The sequence below is a fragment of the Poecilia latipinna genome, unplaced genomic scaffold, assembly GCF_001443285.1.
Source record: "Poecilia latipinna isolate Pla-1442-1.1 unplaced genomic scaffold, P_latipinna-1.0 Scaffold37, whole genome shotgun sequence".
In the NCBI taxonomy this organism is placed as follows: Eukaryota; Metazoa; Chordata; class Actinopteri; order Cyprinodontiformes; family Poeciliidae; genus Poecilia; species Poecilia latipinna.
Window position 1 is genome coordinate 1,130,597 of NW_015112653.1, and position 22,692 is coordinate 1,153,288.

At 38.8% G+C, this 22,692-nt stretch overlaps 4 protein-coding genes across 5 annotated transcripts; 3 read left to right on the forward strand and 1 right to left on the reverse strand.

Moving 5' to 3' along the window:
• Window positions 1–337: 337 nt before the first annotated feature.
• Window positions 338–6,438, forward strand: phgdh (phosphoglycerate dehydrogenase). Its single transcript, XM_015045222.1, has 12 exons — window positions 338–622; window positions 1,676–1,827; window positions 1,908–1,973; window positions 2,068–2,122; window positions 2,280–2,378; window positions 2,484–2,616; window positions 2,698–2,846; window positions 3,345–3,497; window positions 4,049–4,187; window positions 4,433–4,566; window positions 4,648–4,864; window positions 6,054–6,438. Exons 1-12 carry the CDS (start codon window positions 485–487, stop codon window positions 6,206–6,208), a joined length of 1,590 nt encoding a protein of 529 aa, XP_014900708.1. The 5' UTR covers window positions 338–484; the 3' UTR covers window positions 6,209–6,438.
• Window positions 6,439–6,774: 336 nt separating this feature from the next.
• klhl23 (kelch-like family member 23) lies at window positions 6,775–11,901 on the forward strand. Its single transcript, XM_015045209.1, has 4 exons — window positions 6,775–7,366; window positions 7,462–8,688; window positions 9,876–10,028; window positions 10,114–11,901. The coding sequence occupies exons 2-4, from the start codon at window positions 7,467–7,469 to the stop codon at window positions 10,425–10,427; spliced, it is 1,689 nt and encodes a 562-aa protein (XP_014900695.1). The 5' UTR covers window positions 6,775–7,366; window positions 7,462–7,466; the 3' UTR covers window positions 10,428–11,901.
• Window positions 11,902–12,083: 182 nt separating this feature from the next.
• ssb (small RNA binding exonuclease protection factor La) lies at window positions 12,084–18,555 on the forward strand. The gene is made up of 12 exons (XM_015045235.1): window positions 12,084–12,198; window positions 14,241–14,306; window positions 14,387–14,490; window positions 15,280–15,454; window positions 15,904–16,011; window positions 16,096–16,199; window positions 16,541–16,612; window positions 16,695–16,737; window positions 16,821–16,961; window positions 17,433–17,619; window positions 17,705–17,842; window positions 18,448–18,555. Exons 2-12 carry the CDS (start codon window positions 14,247–14,249, stop codon window positions 18,516–18,518), a joined length of 1,203 nt encoding a protein of 400 aa, XP_014900721.1. The 5' UTR covers window positions 12,084–12,198; window positions 14,241–14,246; the 3' UTR covers window positions 18,519–18,555.
• mettl5 (methyltransferase 5, N6-adenosine) lies at window positions 18,546–22,688 on the reverse strand. Of its 2 annotated transcripts, XM_015045252.1 has the most exons (8): window positions 22,627–22,688; window positions 20,672–20,780; window positions 20,475–20,589; window positions 20,220–20,404; window positions 19,617–19,699; window positions 19,120–19,171; window positions 19,001–19,050; window positions 18,546–18,663 (listed from the first exon to the last, which is right to left on the reverse strand). In XM_015045252.1, exons 2-8 carry the CDS (start codon window positions 20,769–20,771, stop codon window positions 18,622–18,624), a joined length of 627 nt encoding a protein of 208 aa, XP_014900738.1. In that variant the 5' UTR covers window positions 20,772–20,780; window positions 22,627–22,688; the 3' UTR covers window positions 18,546–18,621. The 2 variants fall into 2 exon arrangements, with proteins under 2 accessions (XP_014900738.1, XP_014900735.1); XM_015045249.1 differs by lacking the exon at window positions 22,627–22,688 and having other exon boundaries at window positions 20,672–20,995.
• Between the last annotated feature and the right edge of the window lie 4 nt (window positions 22,689–22,692).

Here is a 22,692-nt window from a genome sequence, read left to right on the forward strand (position 1 = left end):
GAATTAAAGTGAATGCAAAATGTTGGGCAAAATTCAGATCTGAAATAAATTTTTAGCTACATGTTTGTATTTTTGGAATATTTTTCAAACTGTTTTCGGTTAGAATATTTACTGTTTGTTTGATCCTTATGGCTTGAGTTTTATAAAACTTGATTAATGTGATGGAAATTCAGTTCAATTAAATCTGTACGCAATATGCTTGCAATGAAAGCACACTTCTTCCAACCACAAATGCGTTAAGTTTCTTGATTTTTCTGAACTGGTTTCCAGTGTGCACGTGCGGTTACGTCAGAACAGGAGATGCACGAGAGGCGGGACCAAGTTAAAAAGGGGGGGTTCGTGGGAAATCAGTGACAGCCATTCAGAACTCCAAATAAGAAGCAGGGAGCGGAACTACCCCAGTGTCCATCATTTCACTACCACATCCAGCAGTGGCCCCTCGGCGACAAGCAGGCAGAGAAAAAAAAAAAAAAACCCTCCAAAGATGGCTCCGATCTGCATCAAAACTGTGCTAATCAGTGAAAGCGTTGACCCTCGCTGCAGGGCGATCTTGGAAGGAAACGGCATCCGTGTCACTGAAAAGCAGAGTATGAAAAAGGAGGAATTAATCGCAGAGATCAAGGTTGGTGTTGCCATCGTGTAGTTTCCTTGCTCGGTGTTTCAAGAAGCGTAAACCTGCTGCCTGTTTGCGGAGGAAAAGTTGCATCAGCTGGAAACGTGCTGCACTTTTCTTGGGAAAAACACAAAAAAACAAACAAAGCGGAGATAATCTGTTTTAATAATTAACTGGGATGTATCGCTGGCAAACGCTTTTTAAATACCATATCGAAATGTGCAAAGTGGCTTCAGCTTAGTTTCGGCCATTGTGAATCTGATGCAACTCATCCCTGAGTTCCCATCACTCCCACATGCTACAGTGGCACTTGTTATCAGATCCACGTTGAGACGAACGTGCACGGGCATTTATTCCAAGTTTTAAAAGAACATTTAAAGTGGATTAATGCCCCAGTAGTGAATTTTCCTCTTTAAACCTAAATGCACTCCAGTGTTTAGGCCCTGGACACTTGGATCCTTGGGTCAAGTGTTAGCTATGGACACCATTAAGCCACCCTCTCTATTACTATTAATATTTATCAAGTTGATTGGTAAAATTTTTACTGTTATTTATGGATTTAAAGAAAAAAACATTTATTTTAAAGCTTTCTTTTGGGATTATTTAATTTATAATTTGAATTGAGTTAATTAGTGTTTACACTACTGTTAAAAAAGTAGCTTTTTGTTTACAATTGCAGGTTGCAGTGTCAACATTTTGTATTGATATAATAAAAAAATTACTTGCCCAGATTATTTTTAAGTAATATCCACCCTCAATACTTTAGTTGAATGTAAAAAATTACTTCAGAATTTTTGGTAATGGAAATTGATTTATCTGAAGAAAGGGGAAAAGAAATGTCTTAACTAATCTTTTGAAGTACCTATATAGCAGAGCGCCACCTATTTGCTTAGTTTTCTCCTCACACATATTATATATTTTAAATGTATTATAGCCAACAGTGCTGATATATTATGCATCCTTTGTGGTATTAGCTTGAAACTTCATGTGCATGATTTAGTCTATTTATATGACTGCCAACATAAATTCAGCAATAACTCTGTGCTTTGCTTCACACTTTAGGACTACGATGGCCTTGTCGTTAGATCTGCGACCAAGGTGACAGTGGACGTTATAAATGCTGCTGATAATCTCAAAATTATTGGGAGAGCTGGGACCGGTGTGGACAATGTGGATGTTGATGCTGCCACCAAAAAGGGCGTAATTGTCATGAAGTCAGTGTGAAGCTTAAGGCAAACATTCTGTGCGCTGTGCCACGCAGTTTAACCCACCGTCCGTTTTATTTCATTTCCAGCACACCAAGTGGCAACACCATCAGTGCCGCCGAGCTGACCTGTGCCCTGCTGATGAGCCTCTCAAGGCAAGAGGTTTTTGTAAAAAATAAACATAAAATAAATAAACAAACGTAGCCTAATATCTATTCATCTGTCTAATGTCATTTCTATGGTCTCTAGAAATGTGCCTCAAGCTACGATGTCGATGAAACAAGGCAACTGGGATCGCAAAAAGGTACGTGGAAATTTCCATCTGCGACAAGTTTGGATTTGGCACGTGCGGCAGTTTAAGTTGCGTGGCTGGCTCCATTGTTCATTCAGTTGTCGGTAATCAAATGCGACAGCTGGTTCTGCTCTGTTCATATTTAGGGTCTTTGTCTTCACTTCTACAGTTCATGGGAGCAGAGCTGTATGGCAAAGTGCTCGGGATTGTCGGGCTGGGACGAATAGGAAAGGAGGTTGCCACAAGAATGCAAGCATTTGGCATGAGGGTGAGTCAAGACAGTCAAACATGATGAGACTTGTGGGGTTATAACACTTACACAAATATTACAAAGCTGTTTCTTTTGTTTTTTTTCTTTTTTGCTTCACACTAGACGATCGGCTATGATCCGATCACTCCGCCTGAGGTGTCGGCGAGCTGGGGGGTGGAGCAGATGTCTCTGGAGCAGCTCTGGCCACAGTGTGACTACATCACTGTCCACACTCCTCTGATGCCCTCCACAGTTGGTGAGCTTCACTGTCCTCATAGAGGATGACGGGTACAACAACGATATGCAGACTAATGCCATGTTGTGTTCTATTTTTAAGGTCTGCTCAACGATGAAACATTTGCAAAGTGCAAGAAAGGAGTGAAGGTCGTGAACTGTGCAAGAGGAGGCATCATCGATGAAGAGGCTCTTCTCAGAGCTTTGGAGTCTGGACAGTGTGGAGGAGCTGGACTCGATGTTTTTATTGAGGTGAAATCTAAGCCACTTATGTCTCTGGAATCGACAAGGTTTCTCTGTAGTTTCTGAAGCAATTTTGTTTTTACTAGAGATGCTTAGAGAAATCAGCTAGTGACTGGATTTTTGCTGATTTCCTGCTTTAATTGTTCCCAATCTGTGGGTGGCAGGTCAAAAACAATAAACAGTTTTATTGCTGGGCAATAAAACTGTTTCAGTCATTTATAGAGAATGCAAAAATGTAATTTATACTCCAACTTCAAAACTGATTGGAAAAAACAAGCTTAAACCAATTTTTCTTCACTGTGCACATTTTTCATACTGATGTGGCATCAGCTCGGATCCTAAAATAAAGAATTAATGACTCTCAACTGAAATGATAGAATAAAATTAACTATCCTGTTAATGAAGTAAAAATTAGTATCAGAAAGTCAACATTTTAAGACACTGTAGTTTAAAAATTGGCTGAAAACTCTGATCCAGTTCTTATTGTTCTGAGTTTGTTGGCTGCAGGAGCCGCCTAAGAACCGTTCTCTGGTGAACCATCCTAATGTCATCAGCTGCCCTCACCTTGGAGCCAGCACCAAGGAGGCTCAGGCCCGCTGCGGCGAGGATATCGCCCTGCAGATTGTGGACATGGTGAACGGCAAAAACCTGGTCGGAGCAGTAAGCGCCACTCGAATGTCCCATGTCTATTTTTTATTTTTATTTTTTTTTTATTATTATTTAAATTAACTTTTTAAAAGCATCTATATTCTTTGCAAAACAACAAAAAAGCTTAAGAAAACAGGAGTAACTAAAATGTGTTTGCCTGCAAAAGCAAGGTGGACTGCAGTGCCTCGCTTTAGCTAAAGGATTCATATGCTGTTAAGCTCAAAAATATTCATGCATTTGTTGAATTTAGGACAGTCGTTTTACCTTTCCAAACAAGCTTCCTCTTTGTTCTGTCGGGTGTGTGGAAGTTCCTGTCCTAATACGCTGACGTACCTCAGAAGTGAAACATTTAGCATCTGAGTATCTACTGACACATTTCCCCTTTCTAGACTTGAACCCAGATGCAACTGGTAAACAACCTTCAGGAAATGCTCCTGAATTTGAGATAAATCTTACTATAATGATCCTGTGTGCTATAGCAGTACATGCAAGTATAAAACAAACAAACAAACAAACAAAATTGTTTTCTTTTAAAACTGTAAATTTTTGTCCTTTTTGTGCAGGTAAATGCTCAGGTTTTAGCCGGCACGTTTTCCCAGGAGTCTCAGCAGCTGATCAGACTCGGAGAAGCTGTCGGAGCTGTGCTTCACTCCTGCAATGCCTCTAGGAAACCGTTCAGTCATGCTCACATCATCACTCAAGGTCAAATTACTAACTGGTCTAGCCTGTTTTCACAATGATCTTAAAAGTAGATCTAATTCCTGAAAGTGTAAAATTACAAAAAGATTCTCTTTTACCTCCCTCTAGTGGTCTAACCATGAAACAAGACAGTGTTTGATACATAAAGAACATAATTGTCTCATATTTACAGTTGGGTAGAGATCTGGTGAAAGGCATTCCTTCCTTTCAAGTTCTCTTAACATCATAAACTGTTATCTGAAATTCAGGGTCAGGGAACTCCATGAAATCCTGTGGGGGGTATTTTACCTCAGCTGTACTTGTGGGACTTCTGAATCATGAACCTGGACGTAGTGCTAATCTCATCAACGTCCAGAGCCTCGCCAAGGAGAGTGGAATAGCGGTAGGAAGTTAACTTATCATAATAAATCCCACATGGCAAATACTTAAATACTTTTCAATTCATGTAGCTTTGTACTTTCAGGTGAATCAGAGCCACTGTGCTTCTGAGGAGGCAGGAGTGTGTAAGGTGGAGGTTGTGGCGGACGGCCGCAGCTACAAAGCGAGCGGATCGGTTCAAGGAGGCGTTCCCGTCCTGCTGGAGCTGAGCGGCAGCGTCTTCAGGCAGCCCGTCTCTCTGACTGGAAATCTGCTGTTTCTCCAGGCCTCTGCCGACCCACAGCTGCTGCCCTCTGTGGCTGGTAAGAAGACGGACGACTGAGTCAAAATTCACCTAGTGCTGCACTTGAAAAGCGGCATGGTTACTTATGCAGAGTTGTGTGCTGGAAGAGGGGTTGCTTTGTAGATTGCTCTTACTATTAAATGTGCGGTTAAGACATAAATCTGCCTGGTGACGCAGTGGAAACCGTCTGAAATCGGTTTAAATGTTACCAAACAAGTTTCAGTTCAATGAAAATTTATCAGTCATCATTGTCCTACTTTTTTTTGCATTGTTTGTTGAACGATCTAAAAAATTAAACCACCATTATTTTAGGCTTTTGGGTTTTTGATGGTTTTTCAAACATTTCTTTGGACTCTGCTCTTTCACAGATTTTCTGTCAAAATCTGTGAAAGATTTTCTGTCAAAATCTGCGGATTTTGACAGAAAAGTGGATCAGTTAGGAAAAGTGGATCAGTTGGGGACAAACTAGGAAATGGCCAGGTTAGGAACAAGCAACTGCTGAATACCACCTGAGCATCAATTTAGGGGAGTTTTGAAAGATTCAATTTTATGTTTATTGTATTTTGTAGCAAAAACATCGACTCATTCTTAGAAATTTGAACCTTTTTCTGCCTGTTCATTAGAAACAAAAGTAGCATTGAAACCAAGGATTGTTAAGCTCAAAATTACTCATACCCCTAAAGGGTTTAGACTTAAAGTAATCTTTTAACACTGGGAACCTCTTTCTTCTGAATGGAAAGGATATAATTATGTCAAGATAAATACTACAGTGTGCAATGCAGTACCTATAAAAAGTATTCACACACATGGATGTTTTATTGCTTTTACAAATCAATCATGATCAACAAAACGTGGCTTTTATTGACAAAGGAATGTTTGTTACAGTGAAAAATGATTTCTACAAATTAACAATTAAACAAAAATATTTAACATAAACTAAGTGACTGGATAAATATTCATGTGGATGCACCGATGACTGCAATCACTGCATTAGTCGTCTGTGTGGATTGCACTTCTTCACTCCAAAATGAGAGAAGTTTCGGGAATAAGTGTTGTTGAGATCAGTATGAAAACTCCAAACTGTTTTCTCTCCCTCTGGTTTCATCACATTTACTTAGGATTGAAGATTGCAATTATGATTTCTAAATTGTAGTGTTCTTTGTTCCTTAAATTCACACCCACGTTTGCTTTCCAATTGTTCTGTTTAGGAGCGTTGGCCTCGGAGGGAGTGCAGATTGAGTCTTTCAGCGCTCCTGTGGACCACACTGGGGACGTGTGGTATTGCGTCGGGGTGTCGTCCCTCCTGCAAGATCTCAACGTCTTGAAGCCTTTGGTTAAGAATGTAGCACAGCTCAGTATTTAAACAGAAACTGAGCCAGAATAACATTTAGTCTGTGAAGAACCCCAGCCTTCTCAAGAGGGCTGAGTATAAATAACCTTTCTTTGTTTGTGTTTACAGCTAGCGGCTTGTTTAGTGGTTGCACGCGTTAACCTTTAAAATTATTTTTATAACATTCCAGTGTTTTTGTTTATTGAATTTGTTGAAGTAAAACCCAAATAAAACGTCTGGCATGAAGTGTTGACTCTGATGATTTACTCATTAAAATGGGGTTTATCGCAAACCAGGACGAAAATTTGAATTTAAACAAACCAAATCATTATATACACACACACACACACACACACACACATATATATATATACTTTGTAGAAAATAAATAGCATTTATAATCTATTGATAACTGATTTTCTAGTTCAGTTAATATTGTTAAATATTATACAAAATTCAGTTTTAGTACAATTACAGAATGTATAGTTGGTCAGTTTAAGAGATAAAACCCGTAAAAATAAATAAAAAATATTCCCACATTTTCACCACTTGCGTCAGAGCCCATAATGCTTGTTATAAAACATATTGGGTCATAATTTACTGAAGTCCAAAGGGTAAATAAATATTTTTGTCTAATCCCGTGTGAAAATTTGTCCTGCAGGGAACACAGAGCATTATTGTCCCCCTAATCCACGTCTGGATTAGGTTAAAGCCTCCGTCGCACTGGAATACCACATTCAGATTACCATGGTAACGGGAAGACTTGGTGGGGTAAATCATGAATGGGCCACGCAGATCACTCCGGCTCCTCTGGTGTCGTTTTAAACGGCGCTGCTCGTTTGTGTCTGATTTGTATTCTGTGCGTGGATCTCCGTCTGCGTGGTTGCTGCTAATGCGCGGTCCGTGAGCGCGTCACGAGACCGTGGGCCGGGGTTATATTTAGGCTCTCAGAGGAAAATAACGGCGCAGTGTCCTCCGAGTGCCGGACTGGCTTTGTCAAAGACCTGGACACTAGAGCGCAGAAAGGAGGAGGAGGGGGTGGCTCTCGCTACTGCTGCTGCACACAAATACCAAAATAGGATCGAGCTGTCTGCGACAGTCCTGAGCTAAATCGAGGCTCATGTGTTTTGGAGAGGAGCGCTTAGAGGAGCGTCGGTGGGGAACAAAAAAACACAAATGGAAATATATAAGGTACGCACATGTTCACTGTATTTTAAGTATGAAAAATGTTACATTAAATTGCTTGCCATGTCTTATTACATTTATTCTTTTCTCTCTCTCTCTAGATATAATGTCTCATAAAAACGAGATCTACACATATGACTTCTGTGACGGGGAGCATCCTACGGAGCTCCTGGAGGCTCTCAGGCATTTCTACATCCGCGGCCTGTTCACCGACGTGACCCTGCAGTGTGGCGAGTCCGGTCAGGTGTTCCACTGCCACAGAGCGCTGCTGGCGGCCCGCAGCTCCTATTTCAAAGTCATGTTCACGGCCGACATGAGGGAGAGGTCCGACAGCGTCATCAAGCTGAGCGGCGTGGACTGCGCTGTGCTGGGCGCCCTGCTGGACTACGTCTACACGGCCCGGGTGTGCGTCACCGAGAGCAACGTGCAGAGCCTGCTGGAGGCTGCGGACCTCCTGCAGTTCAGCAGGGTCAAGCAGGCCTGCGAGGAGTTCCTCATCCGCCTCCTGGACGTGGACAACTGCCTGGGCATGCACACCTTTGCTGAGCTCCATCAGTGCCCCAGGCTGGAGAGGGAGGCCCGCAGAGTGATGCTGAGCAGGTTCCCGGAGCTCATGGAGCAGGAGGAGTTCCTGGAGTTGGACTGTGAGAAGATCAGGTCTGTTCTGGCGGATCAGAGCCTCACGGTGCAGGGAGATGAGGCGCTGATAGATGGTGTGGTCAGGTGGGTGTCCCATGACTTGGATAGTCGGGTTCACTGCGTGTCAGACCTGCTCCACTCTATCCACCTGAGCCTGGATGACATTTACTTCAACACTTCCTTGGAGGTGCACAGGCAATATCTATCAAAAAACGATGGGAAGTTAAAATCCGTGATTGTTCAGGCGATGAGGTCAAATGGCAAGGAGATCCCTCCGAGCAGAAAAATTTCCCCCAGTATGTACATCATTGGAGGATACTATTGGCACCCTCTGTGTGAAGTGCACATCTGGGATCCCGTCAGCAATACGTGGGTGCAGGGGAAAGACATGCCTGACCCCGGAAGAGAGAGCTACAGCGTCAGCCTGCTTGGTGCAAACATCTATGTGACTGGTGGATACAGGACTAACACCGTTGAAGCCCTGGACACTGTTTCAGTTTATAACTGTGACTATGACGAATGGACAGAGGGTTGTCCCATGATTACTGCCAGGTACTATCACTGCTCAGTGGCTCTACATGGCTGTGTTTACACCATCGGAGGCTACAGAGGAGGAGCTCCAGAGCAAGAGACTGAATTTTATGATCCTTTGAAAAAGAGATGGTTTTCAGTGGCCAAAATGATCCAAGGTACAACAACTTAATGGGAAGAAAAACTCAAATGCATTGCATTTAATTTGGATTACTATCTATTAAAGATAAAAAATAATAATAAAATACTGCTGACCTTGAATGCAAATGTTGGACATTTGTATGGAAAATCAAATATAACATGATATGAAGTATGCACTTTAAAACACAAGTTACTTGATACCTGGAAATATTTGCTGTTTAACCCTGAAGGTATCACTATGGTAAAAAAAAAAAAAAAAAGACAACCAACCCCAAGCTTGTAATTGTCAAGTATTGCAAGATATTCTCAACTACATTTATGGCTGGACAAAGGTATTGTTTATTCTGCATTGTCTTCCTGCTGGAAGGTAAACCTGTCATATCTTCTATTGTCAGCTTCCAACTATACCCATGTGTCACACTAGTTATAGTTGATGTGTAGTGTTAGTTTTCTGCCACACATTGTGCTTTGAATGATGGCCAGAGCACATCACCTTCATGCCTGAAGGTGTTCATCCGCATGTCTGATCTTATGGCAAAACTGTAAACTGGACATTCAGTCCTTGCCCAGTCTTTCAGTTTAGGTAAAATATACATTTCTTTGCAGCTGTGCGACGTTCACTTACATTTTCAGACTATAGAACGCGCGCAATATTGTTTAGCACTGCTTTAAACTTCCTAAATTTATCCCTGACCTTACATGTTCCTTCACCTTCATGATGCTCTCTGTTGATCACTGCTCTCCAACAAACCTTCCCAGAGCAACTGCTCTTTTGCTAAAATGAAATTACACACAAGTGAAATCTATTATCCCATTTGGTTGACATCCTAGTACTTTGCACTGGAATTTATTTTGGGGTATCAGAGTAAGGGGGGCTGTCTACAAACCACACCGAACCTTTTAGCGCTAAAACCTATGAAAATAATGTTTCACTTTCCTTCCTCTTTGCAATTAAGTAATGTTTTGTCTTGGTCTATTTCATAAAATCCCCATAACAAACACTGAAATTTGTGATTGCAATGTGACAACATGACTTACAGCTGGACATCTAACTCTCACAAAGCCCCATGTTTACCTCAGAATCTTTTAGAGAAAACCCAACATTGATCCATCCAGAAAAATCAATGAACACAAACTTCAGTCTACAACATTTTAAGCAGGCATCAGATCAGGTGATCCTTATCATCCCTGTTTTCTTTTCAAGGTGTAGGAAATGCCACTGCATGTGTAATGGGAGAAAAAATTTACGTTACTGGAGGCCATTATGGGTACAGAGGAAGCTGCACCTACGAGAAAGTCCAAGTCTACAGACCAGACGTCAACGAATGGAGCATCGTAACACTAAGTCCACATCCAGGTAAGGGTAGTCGAAGGGGACAGAAAAGGAGCATTGATTTGATGTGTTAGAGCTGATTACTTGTGTTTGTACCTTCTGTTTCCAGAGTATGGCCTTTGCTCTGTGTCTCTCCACAACAAGCTGTATTTGGTTGGCGGACAGACGACCGTTGCCGATTGTTACGACACAGAGAGCGACGAATGGCGGCCCATATCAGTGATGAAGGAGAGGAGGATGGAATGTGGGGCTGTGGTGATAAGTGGGTGTATTTATGTAACAGGGGGGTACTCCTACTCGAAGGGAACGTACTTACAGAGCATTGAGAAATATGACCCTGAGCTGGACTCTTGGGAGATAGTAGGGACCCTGCCCAGCCCCACCAGGTCACATGGTTGCGTATGTGTTCATAGCGTCCATTGACGTTTTTCACATACACACACACACACACACACACACATATATATATATATATATATATATATATATATATATATATATATATATATATGTGGAATTGTCTATTCACAACATTCACTAGAGTTTGAAAAGTCTGTGGATGACAAAATGATCTGTTAACCTGTTCACGGTACATTTGCCAAAGTGATATATGAAAATCTCAGGGGTCTCTCAATGAGTGTTGTAGTTCTCTTTTAACAACTACAGAGAACAGACAGAAATCCATTTTTAATAGCAGGACTGGATCTCCACTGCAATTTAACGAAATAAATTACTTCACTCTCTTGAACTGCTCTTGAACTCTGAACGAGTGATTTCCGATAAACATTCAGCACATTTCTCCTTAACATACCACCCTCCATGCACAAGAGGACACCTTCTTTTGTTTATTTTTTTGTTTTTCATTTTCAGTTGTTTCATTATAGATTCACTGATTTTTGGGGGNATNTCTCTCAATCAGGCTTGAAGTATTNAAAAATAAGCATCAACAAATGGAAAAATAAGAACCTTGGTAACAGAAAATAAAGACATTTTACACCCATTTCCTCCTTTCCATTGACCATTTCTAATGTAACAAGATCAAAATACCTATTTGCAAATATATTCTCATCCAAAATAATTGATGTTCTTTTCATATTAACAATTGCATTTCTGGTAATCTGAAAGATAAGGAGACAAAGAAGAGGACCAGAACCATTGCAGTGTTGGCATAGAATGATCATCAATAGGTATTTTTACTCCAGGGCTCAGTTTTACATTCAGAGATGATTGCATATATTGTAAGCTACTTCTAACACAATTGCAAAAGATGTATTTTAGCAGTATTTTTCTAGTTTATCTTTTTATTTTGATTTCTGAATTTATTTCAAACAGTTTAAAAAAAACAACAAACAAGTATCCAGAAAAAAAACAACGTCCATACACAACTGAGAACATAACAATAAGCTTACCACCATTTGTTTGAAACGGATTAGGAATAAGTGACAATTGATTTAATTCTGTCATTTATTTCAATTTAAAGAAATACATATCATTTACTAACTCAGTAATGATCAGAAATGTGTAATTGAAAGAATATTAAGTAGAACTGATTGGTTTTCCAAGTCATCACTTTCATGCTTGAAACAGGGGAAATGCTGCAATGTCAACAAATCAATGCAAGTGATCGGACTTTCTCGAATAGATTTCTACCACTGGTCTTAAAAAAACAACTTACTTTGACTGTTTGGTGTAATAAATGTGTATGCTATTAGGTTTGAATCTGACTACATGAATATATTGTTCTGGACTAGACTGGATTGCTTTTAAATATATTTAGATTAAATTGGATTCAATATAAATAGATGTGAATTAGACCTGTTTGCCTTGTGAATTATCTTGACATAACATTTGTTGTGAGTTGATACATTTAATTGAACTGAATTATTTTCTTACCTCACCTGTTATATTTTTGTATTATTATCAATGTCAATAAAACCAACCATTAATTTGTTCATTGAAACTAAAACGCTGGTGAACCTCACTATGCTATGCCGTGCAGTTAGACAATATTACACCACCGCCTGCTGGTTTCATGCTGAATTGCAGCATTTTGACCTGGAAAGAAAATGCGATGGCAACGCTTTTTGACCCTTGACACTTTCCGTAACACGCAGTTGAACAACGTGCGTGTAGTGTAGTGAAGACTTTTGGTGCTTTAGAGCTTAAAGTGCGATTTACTTACACTCAACATAACGTAAGTACTTAATTTAATCGTACTGAAAATGCTGTAATGTGCTGCTTGTACTGTCGTTTACTAGCTTATGGATTTTAGAGGGACAGAGGAGGATTTTATAATGTGCGTCGATAAATTGTATGCTGCTTATGGAAGCTTACAGATAGTCAACCTGTGCTAAACTTTACGGACTAAAGTGTCTTTTAACTAAAATTAGCATCACTATAATGTAAAAATATTCTACTAACTTAGCTGGCTGTGCATTAATGCCTGAAATGTTTGAATATCCAAAGCTGGTGAATAAAAGCTAAGCTAACAGGATGGTTAGCCTCTTCAAGCTATCTGCCTCTGTATAAGCTGTTTTCATATATTAGGCTAAATAGGGTGAGTTGTCCGAGAAATGTTAATCTCCTCCAGTAGTTTTATGGTCCTTTGAGTCAAATAATGTAAACAAAAATGTATTTGCCAAATTCCTAATAAATTTGGCCTTGTACTATGACGTGAGCAATTATTTTCATTTGTACACAATAGCATAGCAGATTTAATGCCTTCAAGTTACGGTTTTGGTGATACTCATGCGGATCAAAGCTCTAGATAAACACACAAAATTCTTAAAACAAAAGGTTCAGATCTGAATGGTTTAAATAATGCATTTAAGTAGAGTTTCTAGAAATGCATCATGTGGAATTTGTATTTAATCTTTAATTTAAAAAGAAAAATCAAAATGTAGAATTCTGTTCAGTTTACACTTTACAACACATCATCTTATGGTACTTTACAAGATGTTCAGTTCAGCCACACATACGTTCCAATTGATCCTACCTATCAAACAGTACAGTAAGCTCAGATAAGTGTTCAAATTAGTTTAAAATGTTTTCCATTCAAGGAAACTCGGCAGATTCAGATCAGAGTTTAAGACAGAGCAGATACACAAAAAAATGAACTATTCATACAGTTTCAGCTTTCTAATAGTTTGATTTTATATTTTTCAGTCTAACCTGTGCAGTTCTCCAAGTTTTATCATACGAGACCTGCACAGTTTGTCATATCCCAATCGTCATTGCAATGTCAGTATTGAGATACTCATAAGGGAAGTGTTGATGGCAACTCAAATCACCAGTACAGTGCTTAACAGTAATGTTTTGTGTTTTTATATATATATATATATATATATATATATATAATGCAGCCCAAATGAGGATCTCCTTCATATATTTGAGGGTCACTAAAGAATGTGAATTTTATACAGTGTGCCCTGTTGTTCAGTCATAAAATACAATGATACTTAATGTACTAAAGCAGTGGTCTGAACCGATCTGGCCCTTGTCCTACACCAGGGGTGTCCGAAGTCGGTCCTCGAGGGCCGGCATCCTGCATGTTTTAGTTCTCTACCTGGTTTTACACACCTGCATCAAATGATGACTCATTAGAAGGCCTAAGCAGAACACTGACTTGCTGAGGAGGTTCTTACAACCACCAGGGAGAGAACTTGGATTACATGGTGAAACTGCCTCACTGGCATGCAGTCGACATTGAGAGAGCTTTGCTAATGAGCTAATATTGAAGCCAGGTGTGCTGAAGCAGTAATAGCTTCAGGAAGCAGTAATAGCTTCAGGAAGCTGGCCCTGGAGGACTGGAGTTTGAGCCCATGGGACTAAAGGCTTCCTAAAAAAACCCCCAAAAAACTCTTTCCCAAAAAACTAGATTTTTCTATTAAATTGGTTCTCTTTTTCTCAGATTTAAGGATGATGAATTTTAAGCAAGAGAAATTAATATTTTATTCATCCCAGTCAGGAGGGGAATTTTGTCTTAATAGCACAGAGCAACACCCATGACATAAAGATCACCATATATTATGGAACATAACATGTTTTTTTTTTTTAAAGCTGGGGGAAAAGCTTTATCGTATTGAAATATTGCCTAACAATGAAGGCAAGTAACAAGGGGGACATCACTTGAACATTTGCATGTTCTCAAAGAATTGATGAGCTATGCGAAACAACAGATTTAACAACATACATCACCACAAAACGGCTGATTTTCTGTATTACTGATTTCTGCAGAGAAGGATGGCTGAAAACCAAGGAGAAATGTCTCCCATTGAGATGAAAGTGGCTCGTCAAGTAGAGGTAATTCTGACTTAAATATGTAATCCTATTACATTATATATAATATATATATATATATAACATGTCTTATTTTCACCTAGTATTACTTTGGGGATCACAACCTTCCAAGAGACAAGTTTCTGAAGGAGCAGCTGCAGCTTGATGATGGCTGGGTGATGCTGGAGACCATGCTTAAATTCAACAGGTTTGTTTGATTTCTCTTTACCTTTTGAAACTCTAACTTCATATACATATCAGCTAACCCTTTTTTAATCAAATAACATTTGTGCGAGTCGAGGATTGTTTTAAAAAACGCAAGTTACATCCAGTGGTTTAGAAATTCAACCCCAGCAAATCAATAAATACCACAGAGGGAATGATATGAAGTCATGGTGCTTTGGGGTTGCATTGGGTTTCATATTACTGTGTTCTTCATATTCCTTTCGAATATTGAATAAATACAACATCACCGAGCCTCAGATGCATGGTGCTGAATTGAAATACTGACGTTTGAAGAGATTTAAAAAAAAAAAAAAAAAAAAAAAGACACAAGGCGTGTCCCCCAAAATCTACAATCATTTTTTTTGTTTCTTTCATAGTTGGCTCTTTGTAGAAATGTAGTGGCAAAATCTCGGTTCAGACCTGGTATTTCCATTCATTTGAAGTGTTCTCATTATGACTGGGTGGCCATAATACAGAATAGAATAGAAATATCCTTTAATGTTGCACAGTGTTGAAAGCCACGTGTACCAGGAGTAAGTCATGGGTAAATCAGAGAATGCAAATTTGTAGTAAGGTAAACATATTGGAGAGAGTTCTGTGGTCGGGACTGAAACAGTCTCACAATTTGGCAAAATCCTACTGGCTAAAATTGGTAATTGGACTACCTTGCCGACAAACAATATTTAGATTACTTTAATTGCATTGTTGCGTTGTACAACTTTTACCTGTCTGAACAATTTTAATACCATTTCTTCACCTTGTCCTCTTTCAGACTGAAAGCTTTAACTACAGAGAGCAGCGTCGTCGTTTCAGCACTCCAGAAATCAAAGTCTGGCCTCTTGGAGATCAGTGAGGACAAGACAAAAATAAGGAGGTCCCCAGATAAACCCTTACCAGAGCAGAATGATGAATACAAAGACGCAGTGAAACACAGATCTGTGTACATTGTAAGTTTCATACACATTTGTTTGTTATATTCAAGATACTGGTGCCATCTGCTTCAGATAAACATTTTTTTTTTCACTCATATCTAGAAAACACAATTTACTTTAGCAGCCTGTTGTCAATGTTGTAAATCCAGAGGGTTCCTACCCTTTGTTATTGTTTCTGTATTTCTGCAGATTTGAAGTCTGCCTACCATATCTTAAATTTGCAATATATATAAATAACTGAGAGCTTATGGAAAATTCTGTTTGAAAAAGTCTGGAAAGTTTAGAAAATATCCAGGATTGCCATCAGGCAACAACTTTTGAATTTGATTCAAGTTAGGTCATCCATGGCTCATTGTGTGAATTTGTTTGTTTCATTTTATTTTAAAAACGTGACGACCTGAATATTCTAATACGGTAATTTTTTATTCCTAGCATTATTGTTAATGCTGCTTTTTCTTTTACAGAAAGGTTTTCCTCTCGAAACAACTCTGGATGAGGTTCAAGAGTGGCTGAACGAGAAAGGCAGCATAGAGAGCATTCAGATGAGAAAAAACGTCCATCGGCAGTTCAAGGTAGAAGAAAAGCATCACTTACTAGTTTTAGTCGTTAAAAGGTCAGAAGATTTAAAATATTTATTTCATTCGTGTCTTTTGCAGGGATCCGTGTTCGTCTGCTTTGAAACGGAGGAATCAGCGAAACAGTTCCTGGAACGGACGGATGTAAAAACATTTAAAGACAACGAGATGCTCGTCTTGTCCAGGTGAGCTCGGCTGCTTCTCGTGAACAGACTGGTGCCACAATAGCATTGTTGTGAACATAAAACTGTGATGGGTTCATAACCTATTATAACAAATAAAAATTATTTTCTTGCTTTGGATAGAAGGAAAGGAGTCTAATTTCACCAGTATTTTTTTTTTATTTTATTTTTTTTTGCAATTTTGATTATCTTATAGAAACTTTAAGTCTTTTACATGCTTCAGTTATTTCCTTGTTTCGGCATGACAAATGTTGAAAGCAAATTTCACACTTTCCAAGATATAGGAAGCTGGATAAAACACCACATAATGTCCTATTTATAATATCCTTGGATTGTTTTTTCAGGGAAGCCTACCATGCAAAGAAAGCAGAAGAAAGGAAAAACTACAAAGCAGAGACGAAAGCTAAAGCAAAGCAGTGAGTTGGCAGGACGTGGCCTTTTCTATCAGAAACATTGTTGAAAATATCTGATCCACCTTCTTATCTAAACATTTTATAGGGAGAAACAGCAGCAGCAGAAAAACGCGGAGGAAAAAGAAATGGTAAGGTTTCTTAACCATGTGCTCACAAAGCTTCATTTCTGCTTTTGGATCGTTTTTATTGAGATTGTAATTATGATTTGCAGGGTTTGCTTCTGGATGAGCAGACTGGATGTTTGTTGAAGTTTTCTGGAGAGCTCAAAGATGTTTCAAGAGAGGACTTCCATGCCGCGTTCTCTGGGCACGGAAAGATAAAGTGGGTTGACTTCACAAGAGGAGCCAAGGAGGTATGTTGTCTGCAAGGATTCCTATATAGTCTGCAAAAGTACAGAGTTTTATTTCCCCATTATTCAGGTGTGGAACATATGGAAAAAGCAAAGAAGAACATGGAAAATATGTCCTGTCAGACATGCTCTTACTTTGTCCTTTAATTTCTTCTTTTTGTCTGTCCCTTCTTTCCTTTCTTATGTCGGTCATTTCTTCACTTTGCCCTCCTTGTCTGTAATCCTTATTTCCTGACATCAGTCCATCATTCTTGTATCTACCCTTCCTGTTTCTTCATTCCTTATGTCCACGTGTCCTTATCTGGCCTCCTTTTCTTTCGTGTTTCCTAAATTTCCTTACTTCCAACTGCTGTTGAAATTTTTACCATACAAGACTCTGAAGTTAAGTCTGAAAAGTGAATTTTTACAGAAAAAAAATGTGAACAGGAGAGCAGTGGAAGACTTGCTTTTAATTTTGTTATTGCTCACATAAAGGGTACGCTTCTGTTTGATGGGAACGCAAAAGAAGCCTTTGAGAAAGCCAAAGAGGCAAACGAAGGGGAACTGAAAATGAAGGGCAGCAGCGTTACATGGCAGGTACTGGAGGGAGACGAAGAGAAAGAGATGCTGAAGAAGATCATCGAAGCCCAACAGGAATCGTACAATCGATCAAAAGGCAGAGGTACGTTTTTGTCTCCTGGCATCACATTCTAGCGCAATAGTAGCAGAGATGTTAAGTGCTGATAGGTTGGGTCTGGTTGAAACAGGTGGGAGAGGAAGATCCGGCGGCAGAGGAAGAGGAGGCCGAAGGGGAAGAGGTGGCAGAGATCAAGGCAGGACTCAGTTCCAGGGAAAGAAAACGAAATTCGATAGTGATAACGAGGACGACGACGAGGGTGAGGAAGGTAAGTGTAAATATTGATACAACATAGAGGAGCCCATAATGCCATTATATTCTCTGTGACACTTTAAAACAAAGTTGTGAAGTGGAAAGAGAATGCATACTTTAAAAACAAATATTTAAAGTATGCATTTACACACTGTGCGATTATCTTCCTTGTGAAAGAACCCGGTTGAGAGGTTAAATTGATGGTCCATAATAGTTGTGTGAACGAACACCAACTGCTCTATTTAGACTCAAGACGACCTACGCCAAATATCCAACCAGGAATAAAGGTTCCTAGCCCTTAGCGCTCCCACTGCTCTTTATCTCTTCATCTGTATTCATGCTGCTGTTGAAAATCCCTGGGATTTCCAGAGAGCAACTGGACTCAGTTTAATAAAAGCAACAAATTTTATTTTTGAGTTAAATTTCTGTATGTAGATTTTTCTTTCCAATTAACAATTTGCTACATTGTGTTGATCTGTCACATAAAATCCCAATAAAACACACAAAAATACAAAATGTAATAGATTATAAATGCATTACATGGCATTACATATTCTCAGCAGCAGCGTCCTCATTCTCAAACATGTACAGATGATTCAATGTGTCCTGTTTTTCTTGCAGCCCCAAAGAGAGAGCTTGAAGACGCCGACGGTCCTCCAGCGAAAGTTCCCAAAACTGAAAACGGCTCGTAATGTGGAGACGACATCCAGAGTTTTTTTCTTTAGCAAACACATTTATTACAAACGGTGAAAAAATGCAGAGGCAACTTAGAACCCATTCCAGTAAAAAAAATATTCAGGTTTTGGAGAATCGTAGAAAGTCCACCTGGATGTCAACCTGAAGAAACATTTGGAAAACCTGGAGTCAGTTTTCAGCCTTTTATTTTTTGCCTCTCATTTGTATGTTTTCTTTTCTCATCGGAAAGTGTTTTAATTTTAGCACAATCAATGTAAACTTGACTGTCTCATTTCATGAGCGATACCTAGAATTTGTGTGCCATTGGTTTTGTTTGTTTTATTTTGTAGATTTACTCCATTGACTGATGCAAATGTGTCATGATTTTTTTTTTAAGTTTGCATATTCCAGTAGCAAATGAAATGTTTATAAAATAAACAAAATAAAGTTTTGCTTTGAATCTGAAGTGCATGATATTGCGTATTGTTGATGAACTTACCGACTTCTTCTTGTGGAAGCGGTAGGAAGCCGGCAAATCGTACCTCAGTTCTATGAACAAAGAACACAATTAGGATTTAATATTCCTTTGATTAAAAAGGATTGAATTGTCTCACTAACCTGCTAAGACTTCCATCTTCACTCCCCAGTCATTAGCCTTCTTTTGTATGTGCTGTAATCACAGACAGTCAAGCATGTTGGCATCACATCAGACGAGTTCAAATATTCAATTCAAACTTAAATGGATCTCTAAACCGGGATTAAAATCAAATCTGCTTTTGTCACATTATCCATCGTATCCTTGTTCAACACTGGAGAGTGTATATTTAGTGTGATTTGACTTTTAAAATAGTGTGACTTCAGATGAGACTGGTCTTAAGAGAGCTTTAAAGATATTACATTTAAGTTATGGAATAGCAGAAACCCTAGTAATATAAAATCTTCACAATCAAACTTGTGCATTTTTAATTTCTAAACAATTATAAATGCTTACTGACTAAAGGAAGAAAACTTGGAGGCAATGGTAATGTAGATGGGTAATAAATGAAGGAAGATTAGAATAAAATAGTGAAGCATCAGTATAAATTTGCTGAGGGGTGAACTGAGCTGGAGCTTACCTCTCGTGTTGATGTTTTATGAAGCGAGTAAACAGCCGTCTTTGACATGGTTAAAGCAGCGCTGAGGAACTTCATATCCATCCCTTGAATAAACAGTAAAAACTAAATACTTTTAACATGAACTCACCTAAAACTGATTTATACAGAACATGCAGCCAAAATACAGTATTTTAAAAATCCTTATTGAACTCGTGCGATACAAGCAAACTATGGATGCCTTTGTCAATGTTGTTGCTGGTAAAGTTTGCCTTCCTGAATGCTAAAAAATGCTTTAAGTGTTTAAGTAATCCTTTCCAGACTGATTATTTGTAGTTAATTACAGTTCATGATGTAAGGAAGAGGGTGATTAGTTTTTGCATATGTAACCAGGGATGTTTAGAGTTTTTCTTTCCACATTGGTTTTGATCATTAGTAGAAAACATCTTTTTGTATTTACTTTAGTTATCTTTGTGTGATATTAACGTTTTTGATCTGTAGTGTGCAAAAAAAAAAAACGCAAATGAAAAAGGAAATCAAGTAGTTTTTCCAGCATCACCCCGTTATAATCAATTTCTAATTAATAAAACCAAATTACCAGTAACTTCTTTGTCGAGTTAAACTCACCTTGGTTGTGTTTTGTACCAAACGGTGGATTCATTATAACAGTGTCAAACTTTTGGCCATAAGCCTCAGCTTCCAGGTGACATAAATCACACTGGAGCAGATCCACGTTAGAGAGTTCAAATTCTTCTGCATTCCTTCTGAATATCTCTAGTGCGTCCTCGTCGATTTCAAAACCTACGCACAACCTGTTTGGAACAAAAAACATCAGCAAGCCGCTCAACAAGAAGGACTGTCACACGGGGATCTTTCTCTCACCCCGCGTCCAGCAAGGCAGCGCCGATGCTGAGGACTCCGCAGCCACAGCCGAGATCTGCCACCAGTTTACCCTCAATGTCGTCAAACGTGTTGTGAATCGTGTAAAGCATGCATGCTGTGGGGACAAAGGGAAACAATATAATTTATTTTTATTTATTTTTTTAATATTCAGTCTGCTCAGATGCTCACCAACTCACCTGCAATGTGAGGGCTGGTTGGATACTGCTCCAAGAGGATTTTTGGCTCCTCAAATGTGTCTACCTGCTGCAGGCAGCTTTCCAACTCCTTCAGCTTCATTTCGCGATACTGCGATTTTTCCACAGCAATGTAGAAGCACCGAGAGAAAACATTAATTCAAATAGTTCTGAATTACAGACAGCAAAAGTAAGCTTTTATGGTAACCCGCATGTTCCTCCTGGCGCACATCAAACAAAACAAACCCGAGTGCTTCTTCTTCTTCTTCTAATTAATCCAGTTTTGATACACCATTGCGCTCTGCAGCCCTCTACGGGTGAAAAATACAACTGCAGGCTGATTTCTCTGCTTTTGCTCTGGTTTTCTTCTGATATTTTCTGGCGCATTGCAGGTCAACTGCAAGACGCCTTACCGCCACCTACTGCAGTGGAGTGTGGATGGGAAATGATCAGAAAATTACAAACTAGGTGTTGATGACAAATTAAATTGTTATACAAAATTTCCCGTTGTGTAATTCAACTTTATCTGGTTTGATGCTTTTTAAAGTCTGGAAATCTCTTTCATATACATATCGATTCCATAAAAAGCCTGCTAACTAATTCTTGCACATACAATTATCACTCAAACCTGCTGAAAGTTTATCCATTGTTCTGATGGATATACCTCTTTGGTTTATCTATCAGTAGATGGATAAACATGCAACACCTTTGTGACCCATTCTAAAGCATATAATAAAATTTTCTTCCCCATGTTTCCCTATGTCTTTCTGATACTTCCTTATAATTTATAAATGCTGTATGTCTGTCTTTGTGTTTAATTTATTTCCCAATATTCCTATCAGGTTTTCTTAACCTAAATGTCAGTGACCAATTTGCATACAACCTTAGCTGTATGCAAAGGCAGCTGTTTTAAAAAGCAATGATTGTTTTTTATGGCTCTACATTTTTATTTTCTTCTATCCCCACATCCAGAAGCCAAAATAACCTCACTTGCAACATTTTTTGGGAAAGAGTTTTTTGTTTTTGCAGAATATGATAAATCATTCAGGGGTTGTTTTTTTTTACCTGAACTAGTAATGCCAGATATAACTCATATGCTTTCAGAAGCTATTATGATTCAGTTCTTCAATTCACTGCAAGAGTATTACTAATTCTACTTTAAAGACTGGGGAATTTTTTTTTTTAGTTTAATCTTCATAACTTTACTGTGGCTTGGAATGTAAACTATAGTTCTACTGCATATGAAGGTAACAGATTTTTTTTCTTAGAAAAATGCTTGTGAAAGTATTTTTGTGTTGTATACCAGTCTGAATTACTTACTTCTGATTGATTCATGGTTATCGTTGAATGTTTTAATGAATGTTTAATTATGTAGCTGAGCTGTTCTGGTAGACACCAATTTCTGTCTTCTGACAATTTCTGCAACATAGATTGGAATGTATGTTTTTACATGTCTCGACTTTATCCATGAGTTCAGGTTTTTGGAAAGAACAACTTGCCGTTGAAGGTCTTTCTGCATGAACTTTGAATGTCCTCTCCACGCATAGATTGTTTTATTTCCTGGTATTCGAACCTTATATAATCCTAAAACATGACTGATAGGTCGTTTAGTTTCTCTATAAATTACCCTCAGGTAGTGCGCTAAGTTATTTGTGTTTCTGTTTGCCCTAAGATGGACTGACCTGTTTAGAGTGTACCTTAGCTTCTCGCCCAATGAAGATGAAGATGGCCACTGGGCCCCCATCACACTACAAGGATCAGATGGATGGATGTTAAAAAAATTTGATTATACACTGACAAAGTAATCAATTAATATAATTGGCAGAGTCCTCTATACCATGCAAAGAAAATAGAGTATAGAAGATGGATGGATTAAAAGAAATAATCTTTTCAACTACACCTGGAATTCTGGTATGGCACATTATGTAAGGGGACTTTAAATATGAAAAATTATTTACCTATAATCCAGAAAATCCCCTCACATCTAACGCTGAACTCAACCCAGTTAAGAGAGGGTGTGCACA